Source organism: Ptychodera flava, chromosome 7 (assembly GCF_041260155.1).
Source record: "Ptychodera flava strain L36383 chromosome 7, AS_Pfla_20210202, whole genome shotgun sequence".
Lineage (NCBI taxonomy): Eukaryota > Metazoa > Hemichordata > Enteropneusta > Ptychoderidae > Ptychodera > Ptychodera flava.
In genome coordinates this window covers 34,903,832-34,930,434 of record NC_091934.1, presented here as the reverse complement: position 1 = coordinate 34,930,434, position 26,603 = coordinate 34,903,832, and the positions used below count along the sequence as shown (strand labels likewise).

At 37.9% G+C, this 26,603-nt stretch overlaps 1 protein-coding gene across 2 annotated transcripts; it reads right to left on the bottom strand.

Moving 5' to 3' along the window:
* Positions 1-7,168: 7,168 nt before the first annotated feature.
* On the bottom strand, positions 7,169-24,697 carry LOC139137395 (nucleoside hydrolase-like). Of its 2 annotated transcripts, none has more exons than XM_070705451.1 (5): positions 24,540-24,697; positions 18,610-18,796; positions 12,715-13,006; positions 11,830-11,966; positions 7,169-7,756 (listed from the first exon to the last, which is right to left on the bottom strand). In XM_070705451.1, exons 1-5 carry the CDS (start codon positions 24,623-24,625, stop codon positions 7,430-7,432), a joined length of 1,029 nt encoding a protein of 342 aa, XP_070561552.1. In that variant the 5' UTR covers positions 24,626-24,697; the 3' UTR covers positions 7,169-7,429. The 2 variants fall into 2 exon arrangements, with proteins under 2 accessions (XP_070561552.1, XP_070561551.1); XM_070705450.1 differs by lacking the exon at positions 11,830-11,966 and adding an exon at positions 9,127-9,272.
* Positions 24,698-26,603: the final 1,906 nt, after the last annotated feature.

Here is a 26,603-nt window from a genome sequence, read left to right as displayed (position 1 = left end):
AAAACAAGCCATATTTGCACCCCTCTTTTGAAGTCATAGAGCAGTTTTTTGGTTAATCTCACTTTTGACACCTCTTGACACTCAAAGAATCTAAAAATGCATTTACAATAGCAGTCACTCACTCTGAATGCCAGCACCGCCTTGTCAAACTTTCCTGAAAAACAGCAAATAATGACTTTCCCTTTTCAAACATTTTATTAAAAGCTAGGGGACTTCTACCATATTTAATACACTAAGGACTCCCCAACTTCTTCATATTTAGTCAGTTTTTCAGAAGTTTTAACAGGCTATAACTCTGCAATGCCTTTGTGCCCAAATGTCTAGTTTTTTTTATTCCACAGAGAATGTTGACTACTTTTATATTTAATAGTTTTGTTGAAATTTATAACTGACGCTCTGGCCTTTCCAACCACCTTAATGAACCTAGCGTCATTGATACAGAAAAATATCCATTAAAACAACAAGGTCTCAATGTATACGTCGATATGCACACCATATTTGAGACAAACGCACAATACGCTAATTACGTTTTACGAGGATGGTTACGGAAGTCGGGATTAAAATAAGAATATATTTGATTATATTAGAATCATGAAGGTAGTAATTTCACGTGATGGTTTTGCACGTGTCACAGTGACGTTTGCATATTGATGGTAACATGTCAATCTAAGATCAGACCTGTATTGATGTTTATGATTGGATGTATCATTTTATCTTCATTCATGTCTATCGTATGATCAAAGCCACGCCTTAAATATAACGTTTAAAATCCCTCTAAAACAATACAAAGAAGATAGTAGAGAGAGAGAGAGAGTGAGAGAGAGATGAGAGAGGAGAGAGAGAGAGAGAGAGACAGCGGACCCAAGACATTTAGACTATGGGAGAAGCGTATCATGGGCGAGGCAACTGTCAAGCTTGTCTACAGAGAAATAAAGTCTATGTAGTACCAACTAACTCTGAACGTCTCGTGTGGTCAATACACTGAAGATCCCAGGTACCTCCTCGGCAGGCCAAGGCGAGTTCAACAAACAAACCCCCCTTTGAAACCAGATATGAACTGAAAATGCTCACTTGTTTCATTATATTGCAGTTGTGTTTAAATTTGAACCTTTGCCACATGTTTGCAACTTCATTGAAAGTATTATGATCACATAATGAACAATTTCACACGCGATTAACTCTAAAAGATCATGAAGTATACAAATACGTAATTAGCTAGAATAAAAATACCTTCTTTGACTGCTGTCATTGTACCACCACTTTATATAGCAAGTGTAATTACCTTTAGCCAAGTCCTTCAAGCCATATATCCCAAACTGTGAAAGCTCATTAGATATGCTAATTATAAATTAGCTGACATGAAAATGTGAAATGACTTTCAATATTGTTTTAACCTGGTATAATCATCAATGTACACAGCATGTTTTGCCAACTTTGATCATTCCCAGTATATATCCCTAATTAGAAAAGATCATTGAAAATGAAAGATTAGGAATTGGCTGAAGGAAAAATGCTTAATGACTTTCAATAATGTTGTATCATAGTATCTCCGATACATGTAGCAAGTTTGTCAACTTTGGTCAAGTCAATTCAGATATATATCCCTAATTAGGAAAGTTCATTAAATATGCAAATTAGGAATTGGCTGAAGAGAAAATGCTTAAAGACTTTCAAAAATATTTTATTATAGTGTCTTAATGTACATAGCAAGTTTCATCAATTTTGATCAAGTCAATTCAGATATATATCCCTAATTATGAAATTCATTAATATGCAAATTAGGAATTGGCCGAAGAAAAATGTCTTTTGACTTTCAATAATGTTATATCACAGTACCTTTGATGTATACAGCAAGTTTCAACCACTACAATCAAGTTAATTCAGATATATATCCCTAATTAGGAAAGTTCATTAAATATGCAAATTCGGAATTGGCTGAAGTAAAACTGCCAAATGACTTTCAATAATGTTGTATCATAGTATCTTTAATGTACCGGTATAAGCAAGTTTCATCAATTTTGGTCAGTTACTTCAGATATATATCCCTCATTAGCAAAGTTCATTAATATGTAAATTAGGAATTGGCTGAAGTAAAATGCTGATGATTTTCAATAATTTTGTATCATAATATCTCCAATATATGTAGCAAGTTGTCAACTTTGGTCAAGTCAATTCAGATATATATCCCTGATTAGGAAAGTTCATTAAATATGCAAATTAGGAATTGGCTGAAGAGAAAATACTAAATGACTTTCAATAATTTCATAGTATCTTCAATACATGTAGCAAGTTTGGTCAACTTTGTTCCAGTCAATTCAAATATATATCCCTAATTAGCAAAGTTCACTAAATATGCAAATTAGCAACTACCTTTCATGTCAACCCTTAATGGTTCCCACTGCTGATATATCTTGGTGTAATCAACATTTGTAGTAAATCTCATCAAATTGTGTGCAGTAGTTTTTAATTTATATCCGTTTTTTTTCTAAAACCATTAATTATGCAAATGAGCAAAAAGTATGCACGCCACACCTACCAAAAACTAATCAGTTCTTGCCATTTGTTAACTGAATCTTATGTACCAGATTTGATTATGATCTGATCAGCCGTTTTGAGATATCAGACCAACAGCAGAGAGACAGACAGACAGACAGACACACACACACACAGACACACAGACAGACAGACAGACATCGCTGCGACATATGCTCACGTGTGTGAACACGTGAGCAAAAACGAATAGTAACGATGGTTTGTGATAATTTGTGTTGTGTACCTCGTCAAAAGGGCCTCTGTCGATGTCCATCAAACATGATAAACATAGACGATAACCCAAGACAGGTAGAGTAACAATCGTCCCTGCGGCCGTAAGAATGTTTTCTGAAGCAACATTGACGGGTTTAAGGTTAACATCACGATCAAAGCTGCTGCGGCAGTCAACCGAGTCGAGCCGAGGAAACGAAGAGCGTTCATCAATTCTGACAGCAATGACGATACCCCGGACTTGAGACATATCAGAAGAAATGCCATTTTATTAGCTCACGTGTTCACACAAGTGAGCTTATGTCGCAGCGATGTGTGTGTGTGTGTGTCTGTGTCTGTGTGTTCGTGTGTATGCAATAGTCAAATTATGGTCATATGTCATTTACTATTTGTACCTCACATTCATTAAATATCATACTGTCGCCTGAAATTTGTTCGCAAACATTTTTTTTAATCTTGTGTGAAAACGCTTCTTTTCAAAGAATCAGTCGTACTTTTTATCTAAAATTTGTGACAGTGCTGTTCAGCCACTCGATATGTTACATTTACTGGAAAAGTCTTTGTGAATATTATATTATTGTTATTGATGTCATTATTGTTGTTGTTATTATCACTGTTTACTAGAGTCTGTCAGTTGTAAGATAGGACCTTAAAAGTGTCAATTCTAAAGTCTGAGTACTGTATTTTGAATGAGCTGTGAATGTATTCCACTCTTTTTATGTATAACCTGATGTCCAGAACTGTTGTAAGAAAAATGTGATTGTGAAATATTACTTAGTGCATGTTGCTTTCTAATACTGAATTCTCATAGAGGAAACAGAAAGTTTCAGGAACTTGTCATACTTTTAATATGAACTGCAGATTTCATAATGACTAGTACACTTTGCAGAACAGACTTTCAATTTACAGACATCAAGATATTTCTGACATATATCTCTGATATAATAATTTACTAAGCACAAAGGGCGCGCCGAAAAATATTAATCATCAAGATATCTCTATAGGACCTTAATTATATATATATATATATATATATATATATATATATATATATATAATATATATATATAATATTGTTTGATATTTTAAAGAAATGTGCCTGAAGGGTGCACCGAAAAATTTTAAACATACAGATATGTCTGATATATATCTAAGTTTTGCACTAGGACGGGGCTCTGAAAAATGTCTTAATATTGTTAAAGTTACGCGCCCGAAGGAGCGCTGAAAATGCAACTGAATGATGAAATTTGTGGCTGGCACAATGCATTTACGCAAGTATGAGCCGTGTCGAAATTCAAAAACACACTGACCCCCCCCCCCCCACCCGCCTATTGGACATTTCAAACCATGGTGACCCCCCTATCACCAAAGTCAAAACAGGGTGACACCCCCCAACCCCCATTGATGCATTGTGCCTGAACAGGTTTGAATTGGCGATAGTTACCTATGTCCATGATGATGGATACTGACCAATATTCAGTACAGAATTGGTGTTAGAGGGCGCCCTGGTGCAATTTCACTACAAATAATTATATTGTTTGTGGCGACTTTTAGTAATTTGATTGAGGGAGAAGTCCTGAGAACTGTGCTGAAATTTTGTTGTGAGCAATGTAAACAATGTATGATTTATAAAACCTTAAACATTTTGTCATGTACACATGGTAAAATGCACTTTCTGTGACGTAATGCATATAGATATCATGCATGAAGTACATCGTTTGCAAAGGCGAGTTGCAAGGTACAGTTCCGACGACTTAACATTTGCTCAAACTTTCCTCAATAAATCTTTCAACCATTCTCTTTCGAAATCAGGAATTGAAATTGAGGGTCACCGCGCAAATTTTGGCACTAGGGAAACAAATCATCCAAGATTTACAGATATTTGAAATTCAAAATGGCCTTCTTCCCTGTGTTTATCTCTATGAAGAAAAATAAACTTTCGACTGTCCAAAAACTAAGATGGTGAAAAATTTTTTTACACCAAATGAACCCAAACAAGTGATAGATCAGATTAGAATTGGTAAAAATTGAAAGCCCGAATATCTGCCCCAAGGTGCGTTCTACTTTAAGAATAGTACTTTGTCATTCAATTTGCTACAGTTTATTGTGTACACATAAACTAATAAACATGTTGACCTTCTTGATCAATAGAGGGAGACATCTAACTACAAGAAAACTAAAATAGACAATTGCATGCAAACATCATCTTTTGCTGGAAACCAGAAAAAATCCAAACTTTTTATTTACTTTCACCAGCTCCTAATACATAGTAAACATTCCTGTTTGAACTTGAAATTGTACATTCCAACTGAACTTAATAGAAATTCCTCTATCTGGCAATAAAACTTACTTACATTTCTATGTACCCACTAGCATTTCAGAGGAATAAAGTACAGAAAAGTATCATAAATTCACCACGCTCTCACAACTGAACTTTAAATTAAAGAAAGTTACATCTTTTTAAACATACTCTTTGTTGAAATCAATGCAACCTGATGTGAGCAAACTGGAATGATAGCTGTTTTCAATAGATTTACAAATAAGATAAATGTTATAAATTGAAAGATTACAACATTGAAGAAAAACAGTACATCTGGTCAAGAGATCACACTCTTGTGAATTAAAGGTATCCTGTCACCTGCAATTTAAATATGCCCATATATGGTCGAAGGGGCGTTCTTTATATTCAAAATGCGCAAGTGAGGGTGCTGGTTTTAAAAAGCGGCCACCCGCTTAAAATCTAATTGGTTAGATTTTCTCTTTCCATTGTAACTGTGGCAAAATTGGAAAAGGTGACAGTATACCTTAAGCAATAATGTACCCCCTCCTGGCTAATAATGGAAAGAAAATGTTGTATGACAGAATGTATGAAGTAAAAATAAGTACATTATGGATGCAAAGTTTTAGTCCATTATGGGCCAGGAGAGGGTACATTATTGCTATTATTTTATGGTTTTGGCAGTGCCAGTGAATTTATAGATATATAAAATATCTTGGGCCACAATACTGAATAATCAGATACATTATCAATAATAATCTGGGTGATGACATCACAAAATTCACTGGTATTGATAAAGATATAATACAGTTACTTTTAATTTTCGCTGAACTTACAGAAATGTGTCAATTACATCTTTAGAGAGTCACCTGACGAAGTCCTAAAAGATAATTAGATTAGTTCAGAACATAGTTAACACAACCTGAGTACTTATGCACCAGTATTCATTTCTGTTGCTTGTAAAATTTTGTATCTTTATGAGACAGTTGATCTGGTAGTATGAAATAATTGTCTGATGTCATGACTCTCTCTGGGTCCCTGTCAGCGGAGGTTTTGAGTTGTGTGATAAGATCTTTATGACCCTGGTGTCATTGTTAAAAACCAAAACGGCCGAACATGATTCTGTCTTTATGTTGCAAAGTGAATTTGAAATGGTGAATTTTAATTTCGTTTTGATGGTGCGATTGTGGTTGTGAAGAAACATCAAACCTTGAAACATGTTTGGTCAGTGTACGCCATTTTGTAATCAAACCGGGTGTGCCACGAGGCATAGTTGTGTGATTGTCAGCCACGATTGTTCTAGGCTTTTCAAAACATAAAACTATTATTGCAACTTTGATTGGCTAGAAATGATGATGATCATGTATATTGGTTGTGTTGTCAAGAAAACAAGTATGTTGTGGTTGGAGTTAGTGTGTAATACTTGAAGTCCAAAATTATGGTGTTATTCGTCAACAATTTTCTAAATCTTTGTACGTTTAGTTTCAAAATCTTAAAGATTTCTTCATACATTCTCCGTTTAAATGTTTGGCTATTTCAAAAACACATGTTCATTTTTGAAATTTTTCTAAACCAAAAAATACCAATCCTGAATTTTAACAAGTGATTAATTCAAAACAGCGGCAGGGTCAAGAGAACAAACAACAACATGATTCCTGAGTAATAATTCTGCGGGTAAGTACAAATCATGTTTTTATTTGAATTTTTCAGTTGCCTAGATAATATTCTATGAAGGCAAGGCTGCCATCTGATTTGTCAATGATATAAATTGTATGTAATTGTTTGACCACACCAACTTTAGGTCTTAAAAGTGACATCAAAAGTCAACACGCATTCGCTTTTTTGGCAAGAAAACTACAGGTACACTGCTTAGGTTTAGATAAGACACAATACAATACACATGTTTTCATTTATTTGCAAAATTTAAATCAGCAACTTTATGGAAAGTTTCATTTCCATGCATAACCAAGCGAATGCTAAACGTTATCAATCTTGCTTTGCTGGCTGCTCTAAATAGGACAAACTATGGACTATACCAAAGGTTACATGGGAGGACAAACTATGGACTATACCATGCAGGTTACAGGGGAGGACAAACCATGGACTATACCATAGGTTACAGGGAGGACAAACCATGGACTATACCAAAGGTTACATGGGAGGACAAACTATGGACTATACCATACAGGTTACAGGGGAGGACAAACTATGGACTATACCATAGGTTACAGTAATCACTCTTTTCGATGCCACAAGCAAATTCAACCTCCAAAGGACTCTGGTTAGGCAACTAGAAATATCAAGGTCTGTGATGGGATTGATGCTATCTTCACTGCAAGTGTAAGATCTGATCCATATTTTTTCTGAACTCTGCTCTGGAATCAGTATCTACCTAAGAGCACTTTCAAAAAGTTCTACGAAGGCATTTTTGTTCACTCTCATGATGATGTTGAGATTGGGTTCCTTCTTAAGCAAGCCTTCCCAATCAACTACCATCTGACCTCGGGTCCAGGAGCCATTTAACTCAACCGTGGCGTAATGCTTCTCCGACTTCTCCACGATGTCTGGCCGAAGAAGTGCAGCCATTGCTAGGGCGTCACATGAACGGAAAAACCCGAGGCGTTGGAAGCGCTCCTCATCAATTTGCTTCTGTCGAATTCTCTTGACAAAGTGTGCCTTCTTGGTTGGCATATTTACCATTTCAAGGAATTTGTCCTGATGGGATGACGTTAAAAATGAAAAGTTAGTAAAATAAGAACACAAAAAGTACTATGCGGACACTAGTTCTGCTACTGTTCTACATACATGCACATATTTGTTAACTCTGACCAGTTCAGTGTATCTTGTACACCAAGGAAACACTACACCACAAACACAGAGACAACACAAATAATAAACTGAAGCTAAATGTAAACTTGAAAATGATTGCATGTTTATTTTAATTTAAACTGCAAAACTTCTTTTGGCACCAAAATATACATGTCCCCACCTAAATAAACATATCAGAAATATCTTGATATAGGCATAAATCTAGTGTTCTTCACGGTACCCCTATAGCTTGTGCAAATCAAATATGACCCTTGGCACGGTCATTTCATTTTGGAGAGAGGGAACTACTAGTATTGTATACCGAAACATCTTCTCTTCAGTGACAGAATACCGCAGTTGATGTGGTTGTCAATGCATGAAACATTATGACGTGTGAGAGAACATAAAACAATGATTAAAAGCTTACACATACATACACACATACATACATACATACATACACACATACATACATACATGTACATACATACATACATGTACATTCATACATACATACATACATACATACATATATACATTGTACATACATGTACATACATACATACATATACATACATACATACATATATACATTGTACATACATGTACATACATACATACATACATACATACATACAATACATACATACATACATACATACATACATACATGTACATACATACATACATACATACATAAATACATACATTCAGACAGACAGACAGACAGACAGACAGACACAACAGATTGAATACTAGTAGCTCCTAATATTATTCGGATGTTATTGCCAGTGGAAGCTAAACAATAAGCATATTGTTCCAGTTAATCTATGGGCTAAACACAAGAAAATAATAGCAATGGTGTGTAAATTTGCCCATTTCGCATTTTAAATTCATTAGCATATATTTGAAAGAAGCACACTGATTTGCACAAAATATGATTTATAGAAGCAGTAGTGCATCTAAATGCCAATTTTATGCATGCAGCAATTCTCAGGTTATTGCAGTGGACAGACATACAGACAGACAGACAAACAACAATGCCAACTGATCCCAAGCTTCTTGTGCTACATGTATACCAAATGAGAGCTACATACAGATATGAATGTGGAAACAGCCAGAACACCCCTTCAAGTATTTACAACTGAGACACATCACCCAGAAACATTTCATTTTTGAGAGACTAACGATAAAATATCATGTCAGGTATTTGTAGCAGCATTTTGAACTTTGGACATGGTTGAGTATTGAAAATGAATGGTTACTGCAACACTTACAACAGAGGGATTATTATAAGGCTGACAACAAACTTCCCAAGTAACTATGGAAGCAGGACATTTGATATCATTGAAAACTGCCAAAGCACCTTCAGGATCACCCTGAAAATTAAACTCTGCACTCAGACTTTCTCCATTCCCACGTCCTTGAAAGACAAAAAGCATACATGTGATTGATGTCTCTCAGATGCAAGTTCATTAACACATTTCAAGCAAGGAAGCATATTGCATACATGTAGTTGTCTTAGCACTGCCTGGAATCTTGCAAAGGTAGAAATTACAATACATCACCAATACATGTTGATGTCATTTTTCAAGACACTGTAACTTGCATCTAACAGGAATGCATCTTCAAGCAGTTCACCTATACGCCTGGTCCTGATTCAGCATTGACAACGATGGGTTTGAGCTACAACATGATGGTCAAAGTGTGAAACACATAAAGAGTGCGTCATTAGAGAGATTGCTTTGCTCAAAGTGCTTACTGGAAGTGAACGGCCAACTGACGGTCATACTGAGTTGAAGGCACTTTACAGCGACCCATCCTGGAGTGGCCCGTGGATAAAAATCAAGTTAACTTCGGCCTGTCAGCATTCGTACTCCACAATACATGCAAATGTACAGTGATACCAAAACTAACTCTGCTGGCAAATAAAGCTATTTGATTGTGCTTCCATATGGTAATTACTCTATCACTGTGGAATTCATGCAACTGATGCTGTATTATGACTCCTTATCTTACTTGTTGATGAAACTCTGCCCTAACATATCACATATTCAAAATTTGGTGCTAGAGAAACAAATTACTCAATATTTACTGATACCATCCCGGTATTGAAGTTTAGGCGACGAAATATCTGTCCCTGGGTTGCAGTCTCCTATAATGAGACAGCTGAAGACCATCTCAAAGTCCATGTTTCAATACTCTTCAAGCAAGTGCTAAAATGGTGCTCTTGGTATTTTCATTCCTTGTAGTAGCAACACAGTGTAATTTGGTGACATGTGCTGGTGCTTGTTGGTCCTGGCCATCCTTTTAAACATACCTTAATTTGGTGACATGCACGATTTGAAATTTTGTGTAAACACCTCATCGTGTTGCAGACATTGAAGGGAAAAGCTAGTTGAGATTGGTGACACACACAGTGGTAAAACACATGGAGTAAGCTAGTGTTTGCAGCTTTCCAAGCAATGCTGGGTACATGAATGCAAGTACTTCACATGAAGATGCTGACTGGCCCACTGGGTAATAGCACATATTTATTTCTCCACGGACCATATGAAATAGAAATTAACACTGGTAACTCAAAGTTTGAAGAGCAAACTTAAATAACCCTTTACCTGCCAGACAGTATCACTTCCCCATCAGCCAAGTCAGTAAAAAGCGGTATTGAGCCAAAACATTTTCACCCACTTGGCTTGGCCTGTTATAGCATCTTTTGTCCAAAAAAATCAAGTTTACAGTATTTATCGTTTCAACAGCTTTCAAATATACAGTATTATTTTAAAATACACCATATGGAATATGTTGTGTTTCGTTAATTTTAACCATCTTGACCTGATGGTGAAATATGGACTTAGCAGGAAAAGCGTTTATGCCATTACATAATAGGGCCTGTCAATATCTTATTCATGACACACATCATCAATATCATAACAAGAACACGGGTATAATTCTGCCTCAACACAGGATGGTACAGACATAGTTTTTTATATTACATGAAGGGAAAGGGAGAAAATGGCTAACTATTCTTATACATTCAACTAACTTTCTGCTTGTACCTTGAGCACAAAATGAGCATACACTGCAGACCCATAAATAGACACATCATAAATACAATATTGATGGAGTGTGTCATGACAAAAACAATGACCTCAAAACATCCTTCCTTACTATAGACATTTACATTGCAAGTTGTAGGGTGTATGTTTGAATAGGAAATAGCTTCAAACGATGAAGATTATGTGTTTTGTTGCAAACTGCATAGATTAAACCACCTGCACTTTATCTTGAGGTACAGAATGTGTCTCAGTAGATATTACCACTTAAATTTTTACACTTGTGGGGGGGGGGGGGTCATTTTAAAGCTCTTGGTGTAAGGAAAATGTTCACCGTCTCATTTTTTGAAAATCAAAATTGCACTTTTGACAATAGCATTAACATAGGGATGGCAGCCATGTTGAATTTCAAATATAGGTAGATTTTGGTTAATTTTTTTTCTACTTCCTAATTTTGCACATTTACCCCGGATTATCATTTTTGATTTGGTGAGAGAATGGTAGAATGTTTCTTTCCATTCAGTACAGTTTGAGCAAAAGTGCAGCCTTTTGCTGCCGCAATGCATACTACATTAATGTACCCTAAAGGAGGCACCGACTTCAAATTGGTACAGTTTGGAGCAAACTTATCCTTGTAATTTTTGGAGAAAAAAAATTTAAAAAAATTGATAAAACGTGGCTTCTGAAACCCATATGATGAAGCATTTAAAGGTAAAGTCACTATATTTTTGTTATATTTCCTGCATTTTTTTCCCTGTTTGTAAAATGCAATATTTTCGTAACACTTCAAAGTCATGGCACACAGCACGCTTACTGTGGAAAGTCAATAAGTAGACTTTGAATCTTCAGCTGACAACAAACTTGCAATTGTGTGTCACATGTAAGTGAAGGAGTGTTCTGATTGGTCAAAACTATTATCAGCCCTACCGAAGGCAAGGTTTCTCGTAGACAGACTTCATACGGCAACGATGACAATGAGCATTTGCAGTTGTTTAACGTAACAAACGCTGCTTCTTTGTCATTGTAAAAATTGGTTTCTGCCGTTAAACTAAGTCTTCCTTTAGCTACATATAAAATACAATATGATGAGAAACATCAGACAATTTCCATCAATCTAATTTAGCGGGATAAATATAATCACAGACGCCATAGATACAAAACAAGGCTTGAAAATTTTTTTGTGGCAAGGCTGAACAAAATGTTGAGGAAAACAAAGATATGATTTTTCACAAGAAAGTGTGTTTTATGCACCATTTAAGGGACCAGTTATGCTAAATTTTTGTCAATTTTTTTCACTATTTTTGTTCTTAATAACCATAATTTCCTGTTGTACTCCCCACAGCATGTTGAAATGTACAGTGTTCATCTTCTCAACTCATGCTATACACGTGTGTAATCTGCATTGTTACTGTTCAAAGTGATTTCTTCAGAATGAATTCCGGTCTGGACTAAGATTCAAGTGTAAACAATAACAGTGCAGTTATGTTGACAAGCTATAAAGCAGGTGTTTCAACATTCTTGTTGGAGTATAAGAATTTGCAATTGACATACAAAATACAAATAATGGGAAAAAATCATAGAAAATTAGCATTACTGGCCCTGTAATATTATTTTCATTTCACTGTCAAGGCAAATTATTCAGTGTCTCATCAGACTTTCATTTAAGCAGTGCCTAAGCAATATTGTCAAACACTCAGAAATATGGCTTAGGTATATGAGTACTATAAAGGATGAAGAACTTCTGAGATAGGTCTGAAAACAGTAAAAAGTAGTAAACGAGGTTTACATTTTGTACGTCCTTAGAAAACTAACCTTCAATGTTGCCTCCCATGATCATAATGTGTTTCAGATTTGACGTGAAGTTCTGATCAAGTCGAATGGCAAGGGCAAGGTTTGTCAGTGGACCAATGGCAATCAAGGTGAGTTCCCCTTTCATCTCATTTGCATAGCGTATGAGTGCTTGGACTGCATGCTCTGATTTGGCCAGACTTTCCAGGGGTGCATTCGGATCAGGAGCATCTCCAAGGCCATCGTCACCATGGTATGCACTTGCATGGACTTTCTCCCCTATCAGGGATGCTTCTGCACCTCTGAAAACTGGAATCTGAAAATACAAACAACTATACATGTACAGTATGAGGACAGCATTTCAAAGCTAGCTCAAGGCCTATCATCAATTGTGCCATCAAATTAGGACTGAGGGAATTACTCCCTACTTTGGAGCATTCGGTGGCACACACATTGACACATTTGAGATCAATGTCAGCTTGAGTACTGATAAAATTTCCCTGCGGGAAAGTCTTATCGGATTTTAAACCCTTGTCCTGCCAAGTTCATATTACACTATCATATAAATTTGGTTAAAAAGCTTGTGAAGCACAACGTGTTCAATATGGTGCATTTTAACAAAAAATAGCGTCAATGACACTGTAGCTCCCATCCTGGACTATTTAGTGTTTGTTCTCTGGTCAGATATTTGAACATGTGTGAAAGGGATAAAGTGCATGAAGTGAAAATACTTAAATGAAATGTACTGGAGACAGTGAAATATGTTTAATGTAATTATTCAGAATATAAAATGGAAAAGATACAGAATTAGATATATCGAATACTGTGATACAACCATTAACTCAACAAGTCATTTACAATGACATAGTCCCCACTTGTAATAGGAGTATTAGTCTTGATGGGGCAGGAAAATGTGGTCATTAAGAAGTATCACTGGAGTGTATATGTTGAGATCTATGGGCACATAGGTCTATGTCGTTGTTCCCAATTTGAAACACATGAGGCATGTCTAAGTTATGGTTCTAAATCGGAAAAAAGATCAGACCTCCAGCAGTATTGGCCAGCAAGAAATACATATGCGCATTATAAATGAGGTACAAGATGTGACATCTTAAGGTCTAATATCCTATCAAAATTGGAGGGTACAGAACTTGTGGTTACTGAAATATGCATATATATGTATAATCAAGGTCAAAGGTCATCGAGGTCACATGACATTTTGAAAAAAAAAATTATATTGCTAATTAATCCCTATATGCCAAAAAATCAGATCTCTAGCTCTATTCGCTTGCCCAGAATTAGATGTGTACATAATTAATGAGGTAAAGCGTGTGTTGTCATAAGGTCTCTATCCTACTAAATACAAAGGACATAGCACTTGTGGTTACTTATTTTTGACATAAACATAAATTTAGGTAAAAGGTCATCGAGGTCACATGACATTTGGTCAAAAAATTTCTCTCCTATAGTTATCCCTATATACCAAAAATCAGACATCCAGCTCTATTGGCTCGCTCAGAATGAGATATGCGCATAATTATTGAGGTACAGTATGTGGCGTCATAAGGTGTCCAATCATACCAAACATGAAGGGTGTAGCACTTGTGGTTACCGAGTTATGGAAAATATGTATATTTGAGGTCAAAGGTCACCGAGGTCACGTGACATTTTGTCAAAAAAATTGTTTTGCTAAGTTATCCCTATATACCAAAAATCAGACCTCTAGCTCTATTGGCTCGCTCAAAATAGATATGTGCATAATCATGAGGTACAATATGTGGCGTCATAAGCTGTCCCATCATATCATACATGAAGGGTGTAGCACTTGCGGTTACTGAGTTATGGACAAATATGTATATTTGAGGTCAAAGGTCACCGAGGTCACGTGACATTTTGTCAAAAAAATTGTATTGCTAAGTTATCCCTATATACCAAAAATCAGACCTCTAGCTCTATTGGCTCGCTCAAAATTAGATATGTGCATAATTAATGAGGTACAATATGTGGCGTCATAAGGTGTCCCATCATACCATACATGAAGGGTGTAGCACTTGTGGTTACTGAGTTATGGACAAAAATGTATATTTGAGGTCAAAGGTCACCGAGGTCACGTGACATTTTGTCAAAAAAATTGTATTGCTAAGTTATCCCTATATACCAAAAATCAGACCTCTAGCTCTATTGGCTCGCTCAAAATTAGATATGCACATAATTAATGAGGTACAATATGTGGCGTCATAAGGTGTCCCATCATACCATACATGAAGGCTGTAGCACTTGTGGTTACTGAGTTATGGACAAATATGTATATTTGAGGTCAAAGGTCACCGAGGTCACGTGACATTTTGTCAAAAAAATTGTATTGCTAAGTTATCCCTATATACCAAAAATCAGACCTCTAGCTCTATTGGCTCGCTCAAAATTAGATATGCGCATAATTAATGAGGTACAATTTGTGGCGTCATAAGGTGTCCCATCATACCATACATGAAGGCTGTAGCACTTGTGGTTACTGAGTTACGGAAAAATATGTATATTTGAGGTCAAGGTCACCGAGGTCACATGACATTTTGTCAAAAAATTGTTTTGCTAAGTTATCCCTATATACCAAAAATCAGACCTCTAGCTCTATTGGCTCGCTCAAAATTAGATATGTGCATAAATATGAGGTACAATATGTGGCGTCATAAGCTGTCCCATCATACTATACATGAAGGGTGTAGCACTTGGGTTACCGAGTTATGGACAAATATGTATATTTGAGGTCAACGGTCACGTGACATTTTGTCAAAAAAATTGTTTTGCTAAGTTATCCCTATATACAAAAAATCAGACCTCTAGCTCTATTGGCTCGCTCAAAATTAGATATGCGCATAATTAATGAGGTACAATATGTGGCGTCATAAGGTGTCCCATCATACCATACATGAAGGCTGTAGCACTTGTGGTTACCGAGTTATGGACAAATATGTATATTTGAGGTCAAAGGTCATCAAGGTCACATGACATTTTGTCAAAATATCCGAGATATCTGCGTGAACGGATGGACTCACGGATGGACGAACAGACGGACATGACCCAATCTATAAGCTCACTGGACTTCATCCGTGGGGACTAAAAATTGTGTCACTGCATCCTTTTTGCAATATGAATACGATGAGAAACTAAATTTTTATTTTCGTGGCCTTATACATGGGAGTCTATGGAGATCTGCCTTATACATGGGAGTCTATGGACGTGTAAACTAAAATATGCAAATTCACCACGATTTGCCCAAATTTGGGAAAGGTCACTCCTATGCACTTCCATACCAAGTTTCAAATCAAGCAGACTTGTGGTTTCAGAGCAGAAGATTTTTTGACCAAAAATGGGAGAAAATTACAAAAAAATTCATGAAAAATAGCAAGTCCAAGATACTGACCCAAGATGTGCACAATCATTTCATGTCAGCCCAAAGTACTCAGGTTCTTCCCCAGAGTTCCAGAGTGCTGGACGGCTCTTAATATTCATGAGCATTAATATCAATGAAAACTTAACATTTATATGCTTGTATTTTTACATTCTTAGGGCTTGATATACAAATAATAGCCAATTCCACTGTACCTTCAAAGTATTTTTTCAGTTTTAACTGAACAAAACAGAAAGAAAACAATCTTTAGTAGTTGTAAAGGAATCTTTTGAAGCTTCTGAAAATAATGTACCACTTTTTTGTCATCATTTTCCTGTGCTATATCATCCCTCACCACTATGAAGTTTGGATTACCATTGCACTGTACCAGCATCCAGTGTTTTTTCAAATGACCTAGGTGGTCTTGTTACTGCTCATGCGCAGACTTTATAGAGTTTAAACCAAGAACTTAGGGGTTGGCTAATCGGCCATAGTTTTGAAAGTTGAATTTCTCGATGTCAAATTCACTTCAATTGCTTCTTGATAGTCATTGTAGAATGGGAAAATTCACAAACAGAGAGGCTTGTTGCCACGGACAAGTAACTTTTGGCTTATTGACCTGAAAAATAAGTGAGTGTTCATTGATAATTCAAAGACTGGATTCGTTGACACCAACTTGCTCGTGACTTTCATTGCATGCAGTCTTTCACAATGCCACTCATTGAGTTTGAACTGAACATTGAAGAGTACGTTTTAGTTAGAAGTCCTGTTTTTGTGCTCATTTTCGCTTCCGTACTTCATTTTTGTGGTGTTATAAACCTTGATACAAAGCAAAAAAACTTCAGTTTTTCTCCTTCTTTCGATCGTACAGAGATACTGTGTGACAGGAAAACCGTGTCTAGTTCATTAGGGCGATGATCTTGTGAACGTACGTTCAACAGCTGAACAGCTTTTCATATGCAAAATCAGCGTACGGTAATCAACCAGTGGTATTGTTTAAATAGCATTTTATTGAAAGGCATTCTATAGTACCATTGTTTTCATCAACTCTTCACTCTTCACGCAATTTTATGAACTGCTTGACCTCAAAAGTGTCATAGACATTCATGTTGATTGTTCAAAGCATTGAACTGTAAGTGCCGGTCGGTCACTTGTCAATGCTGGTCGGAAATTCTGAGTGCCGGACGGGCCCGTCCAGCGCCGTCCGGCGTGGGGAGAACCCTGAGTACTTACATGCTAATTTTTCATGTAATCTGCTCAGTGGTTATTGAGTTTTTCAATTTTGACTGTTTTTACATTTTTTCACTTAATTTGCATTTTTGGCAATAACAACTTCATTTGAACAAAATCTCATCTACAGCCCATCACCATGTACACACCAAATATCAAGATGAAATGTACAGCGGTTTGGAGTTTTGGATGTTGACGGACAGACATACAGACATACAGATATACAGACATACAGACATACATACATACAGACATTTCCCTAGCCTATAAGAATAGCTTCCATTGCCATATATACATATGGCTATGGGAGCAAAAAAGTGAACATTTGAAGGCCCCTGAAAAAAACATACTGTAAACATGACTTTTACAGACAAAAGCTGCTATAAGAGACCAAGCTAAGCAAGTGAAAATACATATAGACTTTGCTCAATACCACTCTTTACTGACTTGGCAGATGGGGAAGTAATACTGTCTGGCTAGAAAACAGCACGCTCTGACAGAGGTGTGTTAAGTTAGCTTTGATTTCAAGTCAACACTTCACCAAGTCAATGCTTCATATCAACACTTTACACTGCTATACAGATAAGAATGGAAAGTGAAATTGATCTAATTTTGTCACACTTGTGTAATTGGTTTGTAAAGTTGCTCCAATACTGTCTTCAGAAGTGCACTGACTTGTAACTCTGGCGAAAATCAGAGAGCTTTTATGGACCCATAATAAACACACACCAAGGAGTACACTTTGCAGTGCACTTCACATACACAGAATCATATTACACATATACAACTCTGAGTTACAGTGTATCACAGCAGAGTCGGAGTCTAGTTGTCATTAGACTGTTGTTGCCTTTGCATTGTATGAAGTTCTTTGGCAAAAAAATCATGATCCACAGGAAAAGAGGTGTACCGTACCTTCGCCAGAAGCAGTACATGAGAAAGTTGTCAAAATGTACGGGGATGGAAAGTCAGGAAATGTTATTATACCCTACACACACAGACACTAATCAGTTCCTACCGGCCGTCAGGCTTTATTGCTCTATCAACAATTACAGTCGAAGCCTACTGTGAAACAACAATATCATCCGTCTGTTGTTTGCCGCAACTTAACTACAATTACCGATCCTGTAGTAAATTTTGAGATAACTTTACAAAGCAATTACACAAGTGTGATAACATTTAGATAAATTTCACTGTCGTTTCTTATCTGCATAGCACAGTGACAGGTAAACACTTCATCAAATCAACACTTACATCAAGATAACAGTTCATCAAGTCAATACAAGCATCAAGTCAACACTTACATCAAGTCTGTCTGCAGCTTGCAAGGTTCTCAAAACATTCTTTGTAACTTGGTGGACATTGGTGTTGCCATGGACACAGGTTATTCCGACCACCTCAACATCTGGCTGGGCTAAAGCCATCAAGATGGCTTCAGCGTCATCGATGCCTGAATCAGTGTCAATCAACAACTTCATTCTCTTCTTCTGGCTGTGATCGTGAAAACACATGAAGAGAATTCAGTGTAACGATGAAGAATACCAGCAGTGTATAAATTTTGTTAACCAGTAGAATCTTACTCATTTTTATCACTGTGTCATTGCAAAATAAATAAAAAGTTTACCACTCAGAGAGATTAGTTTTACCAAAGGCAGAACACAGATAGGATGAAGTGTGAAACTCAGGTAAAACATGTTGTCAATGATAAGGTAGAATACACCTCGGGGACAGATATTTGAATTCTCAAACTTTTACAATTCTTTTCTGCTATACCACTTGTTTGGGTTCATTTTAAATGTCTTGGTGTAAGAAAACTTTTCACTGGCTTAGTTTTTCGAAATAAGACAATTTATTTTTCTCCATAAAGTTAACACAGGGATGGAAGCCATTTTTAATTTTACAAATCGGTAAATCTGAGGTTATTTGTTTCTCGACTAAAAAAAGATTTGCACAGTGACCCCCGATTTTTATTCTCAATTTTGAAAGAGAATGATTGAAAGATTCCTTAATGAAAGTTTGAGCAAAAGTTTTAGCCTTTGACTTTCGAGGCGCATACTACCTTAAATCCAATTAGTAGCATGAATTTCATTGTGTTTGTAGAGGGCAGTATGGCCGTAAACATTAATTGCAATAAAAAGTTCCTATTGTCATCCACTGTAGCACACACCTCAGGGCAGTTTTGCAGATCTTTTCACAACACTTTTCTGATCTAGATTGTGTTCACTCATTTGAAACAGTATGATTAAAATGGGTTGTTACTGCCTTGATTAAAATGGAGTTGTTATTGCCTTGTTTTTGTGAAAACATAAGAGACACTGTCTTCATTGAGACAACGCTGCAAAATGGTAGTGTTAATTTTAACTGAAGTCAAGTCCTGAAGTATATACATTCAGTCTTTATTTTCTCCAAATCTTGGTTATTTGACTTATTTCATAGCCTGTGGGTGGAGAATTGGACATGGCTTGGAAAAAATGTAAAATTCTCCTGTAACGCCCCCCCCCCCCCCTCCACCCCCTCGCCAGTTGCATAATATCACTTTGACAATGGCAGTGACATACGATTAGATAAAGAGCTGGGTTATGACAAACCATGGAAGAACTGCCAGTTGAGTACATGGTTAGATGCGGTAAGAGCGCGCAGTACGTGTTTTGATTATTTTTGCAATCTGCATTGCAACAATACTGACGTGTGGGGGCCATCAACCAAGTAAGATTGATGGTTTAGAGGTCAAACCTCGTCTCACTGTAGCTGCATCAGACATGTCTCGAATTTGTGGCAACAACTGGCGTAAAATCAGCAGAGAATGTGAGACGCACATCAAAGAACTTGTTTGACAGCCATTACATATGTAATATTCTGTTTTGGGTGTGATATCAATACACAAATCCATTGTGCGAACATCAATGCCAGAGTTAAATACATTTGCAAATTACAAACTGGAAAGAGAAGCCTGTCTTTTATTTCTCATTTTGATGTGATATTTGTGAGGTGACTTCAAATGTTTTCATAAGCTTGACTCAGATGGAAATGTTGGGCAATTGAATGCATACGCCACAAGATCTGATGTTTTAGGGGTAAAACAAATCATTTTGAAATTGCCCCTCATGTGCACTTTCATTGAGAACAGTATACACTGTACACATGCATGTATTGGCTGGCTATGAGGGTACCAGCATATACCATTATGTTTTCAACTCTGAGGGCCCATGAGTCACCCAAATAACAGTCTCATGAGGCCATACGTTGAGGGGAAACTATCTGTTTGAGGTAACTCACGGGCCATTTGGGAAACAAATATACTGTATGCTATTACCTTCATGGCTAGTCAATGCTACGTACATAGTACATGTATACGTCTAACACACATGACCTCAATAATTTTTCCTGACCAAAGATTGAGAAATGTTGCCGCTATCACTTGTCTCAGTCACAGGTGATAGCACAATCCTTGATAACTTTTTCTATCATGTATGCATGTGTAGAATCTAGCTTATCCAGGTAAAATTTGTCCTGATTGTTACTTGGGCCGATGGACCCTGTCATTGGTCAATTGTCACTATTCACAGCAATTCAGGGAGTCTATTTGTATTATTCAATTATAATATTCAGATTCTGCCAACCAATTGGACGACAGCTTCCGAGACACTGCACATTAATCCTATTTTGGGGGCGGCCAAGAGGTGTGAGGGATTTCCAAAAATGTAATAAATTGAAGGACTAAACATCAGCAGACCGTCGCGCTACTGGTAGGCTGTTGTGTAGATCGTGGGGTGAATGTCCCGGCTTGGCAAGCAGTAACTTAGCTGCTGAGAAAAGCGAGGTGACTGGGGGCCAGTCTAGGATTTTAAATACATCTACACTATAATTTGCATGGACACTGATGCGGAGTGACCTAATTGCAAACAACAGCTTGCGACTGTGTAATGCTGCTTATCCAACTACCATGTACATAAATCACTCTTAAATGTGTTTTCATTATAGTGCAGCCTGCAGACCTAGCTGAAATTTAAATGCAATAACTGTAGCCCTATGGCCAGGTTGGCTTCGATTTGGCCACAGACGCTTCTACTTTATAGGTTTTAGTGTTTGGTTTGGGCCATGCACACCAACACAGCCCCGGTACTTTAGTCACTTCGACCCCGTCACACTTTTCCTGTTTATAAGACAACATTTTAACTATGTCATGCAGGTGATGTTTTTTTCCTTGAGAAATCTGCTTGCTTGCTATTTGATACGCAAAATGAAGGCGCCACGGTCTAGCGCCTGTGCGGAAGTGGCGACGATTTGCCAGATGTATTACTACTAGACGCATCTGCCTTTTGGCCATGGACTCGAGGTTTTAGGCCATATGCGTTCTCAGCGTAACTAGCTTCCACCGTGGAGGTACACTTCCACTACAGCCCTTCAAACTGCTATGAACATCGAACAAACCGACAAAGTGCTTTCGAGATAAGGGATCGAGGTGACTAGGGTGCAGCAGGGGGTGGTGTTAGCTGCAAAATTGTAGCTTTACGGTGAGGCGGTCGGTGAGTTTTGGCTTTTGCGACATCGCTCACCAGTAGAGCTACAATGCCGAAGGCCCTGTAGCATACAAAATAAGCGCGCCACACATGGCGCAGCATTTTCATGTAAAATCTCACATATTTACTGCATTTGGTCGTACCGATTTATCACTACTGAAGACTAAACACTATACTACACTAACCTTGTCGTTTATGGGGTTTGGTATTAGCACAGACACGTCGATCGCGTTCCATAAACATTGAGCGTGTTTCTGTGAGCCGCCATTACCGGAAGTTGGTAATGGCGGCTCCAAGAAATGTTTTTGGAACGCGATCGACGTATTTGAAAAATACCAAACCCCATACACGACAAGGTTAGTGCAGTATAGTGTTAAATCTTCAGTAGTGATAAATCAGTATGACCTAATGCAGTAAATATATGGGATTTTACATCAAAATGCATTGCCATGTGAAGCGTGCGTTGTGCTTATTAGTCCCCGCGGACGAAGTCCGGCGGGGACTTATAGATTGGGTCCCGTCTGTGCGTCCGTCTGTCCGTCCGTCCGTCCGTCCGTCCGTCATCAACAGTTTCTCAGACACTGCTAAACCAATTTCGTTCAAACTTGGCACAAAGGCATAGCACTATGACCTACAGATGCACGTCGATTTATTTTGCGATACGATCCAATATGGCCGCGAGGCGGCCATTTTGTTGCGATTTTTCATGTCTTTGGACCATAACTCAGACATCCTTGAACAGATTCTGTTCAAACTTGGCACAAAGGCATAACACTATGGCCTACATGTGCATGTCAAATTATTTTGCGATACGATCCAATACGGGCGCGAGGCGGCCATTTTGTTGCGATTTTTCATGTCTTTGGACCATAACTCAGACATCCTTGAACAGATTCTGTTCAAACTTGGCACAAAGGCATAACACTATGGCCTACATGTGCATGTCAAATTATTTTGTGATACGATCCAACATGGCCGCAAGGCGGCCATTTTGTTTGCGATTTTTTCATGTCTTTGAACCATAACTCAAACATCCTTGAACCGATTCTGTTCAAACTTGGCACAAAGGCATAACACTATGGCCTACATATGCATGTCAAATTATATTGCGATACAATCCAATATGGGCGTGAGGCGGCCATTTTTTTTGCGATTTTTTTCATGTCTTTGAACCATAATTACTCAAACATCCTTGAACTGATTTTGTTCAAACTTGGCACAAAGGCAAAGCACTATGGCATACATATGCATGTATCAATTAACCTTGTTATAGGATCCAATATGGCTGCAGAACTGCCATTTTGTTGGAATTTTGCATGTCTTTGAAGCTTAATTCAAAGGTCATTACACCCATTTTGTCCAAACTTGGCACAAAGATCCAGCACTATGGCATACATATACATGTCAATTTACTTCGTGACATGTTCCAATATTGCTGCCAGATTGTCATTTTTTTCCAATATCGCTGCCAGATGGTCATTTTTGGATTTTTTCATGTCTTTGAGGCGTAATCATATGCAAACATTCCTTAACCAATGTTGTTGAGACTTGGTACAAAGATAAAGTACTATGGCATACATATGCATGTCTACTAATTTTATGCTATGATCCATATGGTCAATAGACAGCCATTTGATTTCAATTTCGGTGTGATTTTTTTATGTTTTTAAAACATAAACATAGGTCACTGTCCCTCGATGGACTGATTTTGTTCAAACGTGATACAAAGATAAAATACTATGGCTGCATTCTTGTGCACATTAATTTGTTTCATTCTATGATCCGAAATGGCTGATTACAACAACATACCCGATCCCATACCATTTCGAAAATTCCACCAAACCATGTGTATAGTATGTGCCATCATGACACTAGAGGCAGTGAGGGCATCGTTATGTGTGATGTAATCAAAAGTTCCTTCAGTTGTCATTACCGGCAGAGATGAGTCATTTATTGAACGTTCCGTAGATTACTTTATTATGCAAGTCACAGGCCTGATGCACCTGTTGCATCAATGTCATTCCACAGCTACCTAGACCACAGCTACCTAGACACCAAAGATTATAACAAAATGGACAAGCGGGGACTGTGTCATCAATGATGACTTGTTTTGTATGCTTCAGGGCCTTCGGCATTGTAGCTCTACTGGTGAGCGATATCGCAAAAGCAAAAACTCACCGACCGCCTCACCGTAGAGCTACAATTTTGCAGCTAGGGGTGGTGTGACCAGGGCTGACAGCGACACTCGAATTAAACGCTCAAGTGAGCGGTCCAAACGACTCCCTCCCTCGTAAAACCGACCACCTTCACATTTGCTGTACAGCAATTCACGGTAACGTGGATGCAAGAAAATAATAGGGTCGAAAGCTATGTGTTGCATTGCAGCGGATCCGTAGCCCTACCACTCCCTTTGCTGGTTGTGCCCCACTCCCCCAACACAACCAGCAAAGGGAGTGGCAGGGCTACGGATCCGCAGCAATGTGCTGCAAGGGCAGGGTTCCACGATTGTCAAGCGCCATCAATCATGAGTGGACGCCATGCTGAGGTAGTGATCACAGTCAGGCATATGTACACGTCTATGGGGGCGTACAATGGGGGCATATAGCTCTATATATAGACGCCGAGCGGAATAGACTGATCACGAGTGACTGTGTAGTGATTGACCATTGGAAGCTTGTGGCTGTAGCTACCCTGCCATTACACATCATACTTACCAAAACGTTGCTGTACCAGTTATACGACACAAAAATGATCGGATTGGAGTTAGAGCACGAGCTAACATCCACGCTAAAACAATCATGAACACGTCTCGAGCTCCTGCAGTCGATGTGACGCGGGATCGAGTGCGTCGATATATTTTAAAACTTCCGGGTTACTGCCGATGGACAGCGCCCTCTCCCATGTATTCCGGCCACAGATACAGCTACCTCTCATTCATCGTAAAAATTACCTGACCCTTAAAGTATCACTTGAGATTTCTTGCTAATATCTAAAAAAAATGAATAAATTACGACTTTTATAGTGTTTAAGCTCAGGTCGTGTGCCGTTTTATTTTACTTTGAAATTAGCTTACTTTTTACGGTGTTTAGCTGCAAGAATGTGCAAAAATTTTTACTTTCAAGATATAATTTTGGCAAGAAAATATCGCCCCTTGTTAGTAGACAGACTGGTACGACCCTTGATGCTGCTCTGCTACATATGTCAACATGGTAAAAGGTACTTAACCCTACAGTCCCTTGGTGGGCTATTCAGCTCTGGGACTATTCGCCCCATAGACGAGTGCACTGAAGCAAGACTCGTCTATGGGGCGAATAGTCCCAAAGCTGAACAGCCCACCAAGCGACTTTGTTAACCCTTTCGCTTTATAGTGACTTTCAAGATATCAAGTGCTTATAACTATACAAACTTTCCATCAGGAAACCTCCATACTTCTACTCTCCACAACAAAATATACTCTCGACGGACCTCTCCGAAATACAACATTCCCGGATCGCCATCGTCTTGTTTTCCACGTTTTTCCTCTTCTCAACTAGACTTGGTTCAAGTCTGTGATTTGTGAATGTTTGAGTGAAGTGAACGCAATGATTGTATTTTGCTTTTTTATGTGAAACGGGCGCGTGTGTGGACGCGATGAGTGGAGTGAACGCTATACAGCAGAGTTTCACACGGAATCCGGCAGAAACTAACTCACTACTGCGCAGACTCAAACGTGACGCATTCAATCGCTGGCGTGAGCTGCCAAATTCCAGATAGGTTTGTACGAAATAGGAGAGACACAAGAGAAACTATTATAAATGATTTTATTTTTTTAAATTCACCGACTTGAACCAAGTCTACTTCCCAACCGGCAAACTCATGAAACGTACCAATCATCATCATACCCCCTACCCGCCCAATGGACCCTTTTCAAGATCAGTGCTCACTGCGCAATGCAGTGAGAACAAAACCCCTCCAAATTTGCACAAACAGCTTGGTTTGCTGCCCCTTAATTTGGTCCCGACCCTACCCCTTCCTTTGTTTTTGATAAAAAGTGACCCGATGTTTTCAAGTCAGAAAATTCTTTCTCTGTTGTGTTCAATGGAAAACTGCTATGACCTTTCCAACTTCAGAGAACGAATTTCAATACCAAATGCAGTTACGTTACGTGAACTATAGAGCGTTGTTAGGCGAGAATCATTTGATTCTGGGGGGTATGGAGGATTTTGAGAAAAAAAAAATTGTCACCAGGTGAGATAGAAGAAAAAAAATTGATCCTGTCATGGCCTGAGAAAAAAAATTGTCATAACAGACAGAAGTGAAAAAAAAATTGTCACAATGCACCAGAAATTAGCAAAATTTGGAAACCTTATTCTCATGTATTCTTTGCCGGCGCGCCGCCATAGGCGGCGCAAATGTTTTTACCACAAGCAATTCTTATGTTTTTTCCCCAGCACTTATGATATAAGCATGCACTACATAGGTCTACTTTACACCTCAGTACACTCAATGTTTTCCTTCCGTTTCTGACCAAGAAATCATATTTCAGGATTTCTGTTGCAATATCTCAATGGCATAGGCACTATCTAAAGGGGACTATTTGACTTCTGTAAATGGCGAAAATTTAAAACACAAGACAGGAGTCAATAAACTAGTGTTAATAAGCCTTGTTTCTCTGACCACAAAAGATAACATCTTCCCTGAAACTTACATCGATGCTTGGTCATGTAATTATAACACCGGATCGCCTCACTATAGAGTCCGTCAATATAGTGGCGAACTCTCTCAATAACTAATCTGGC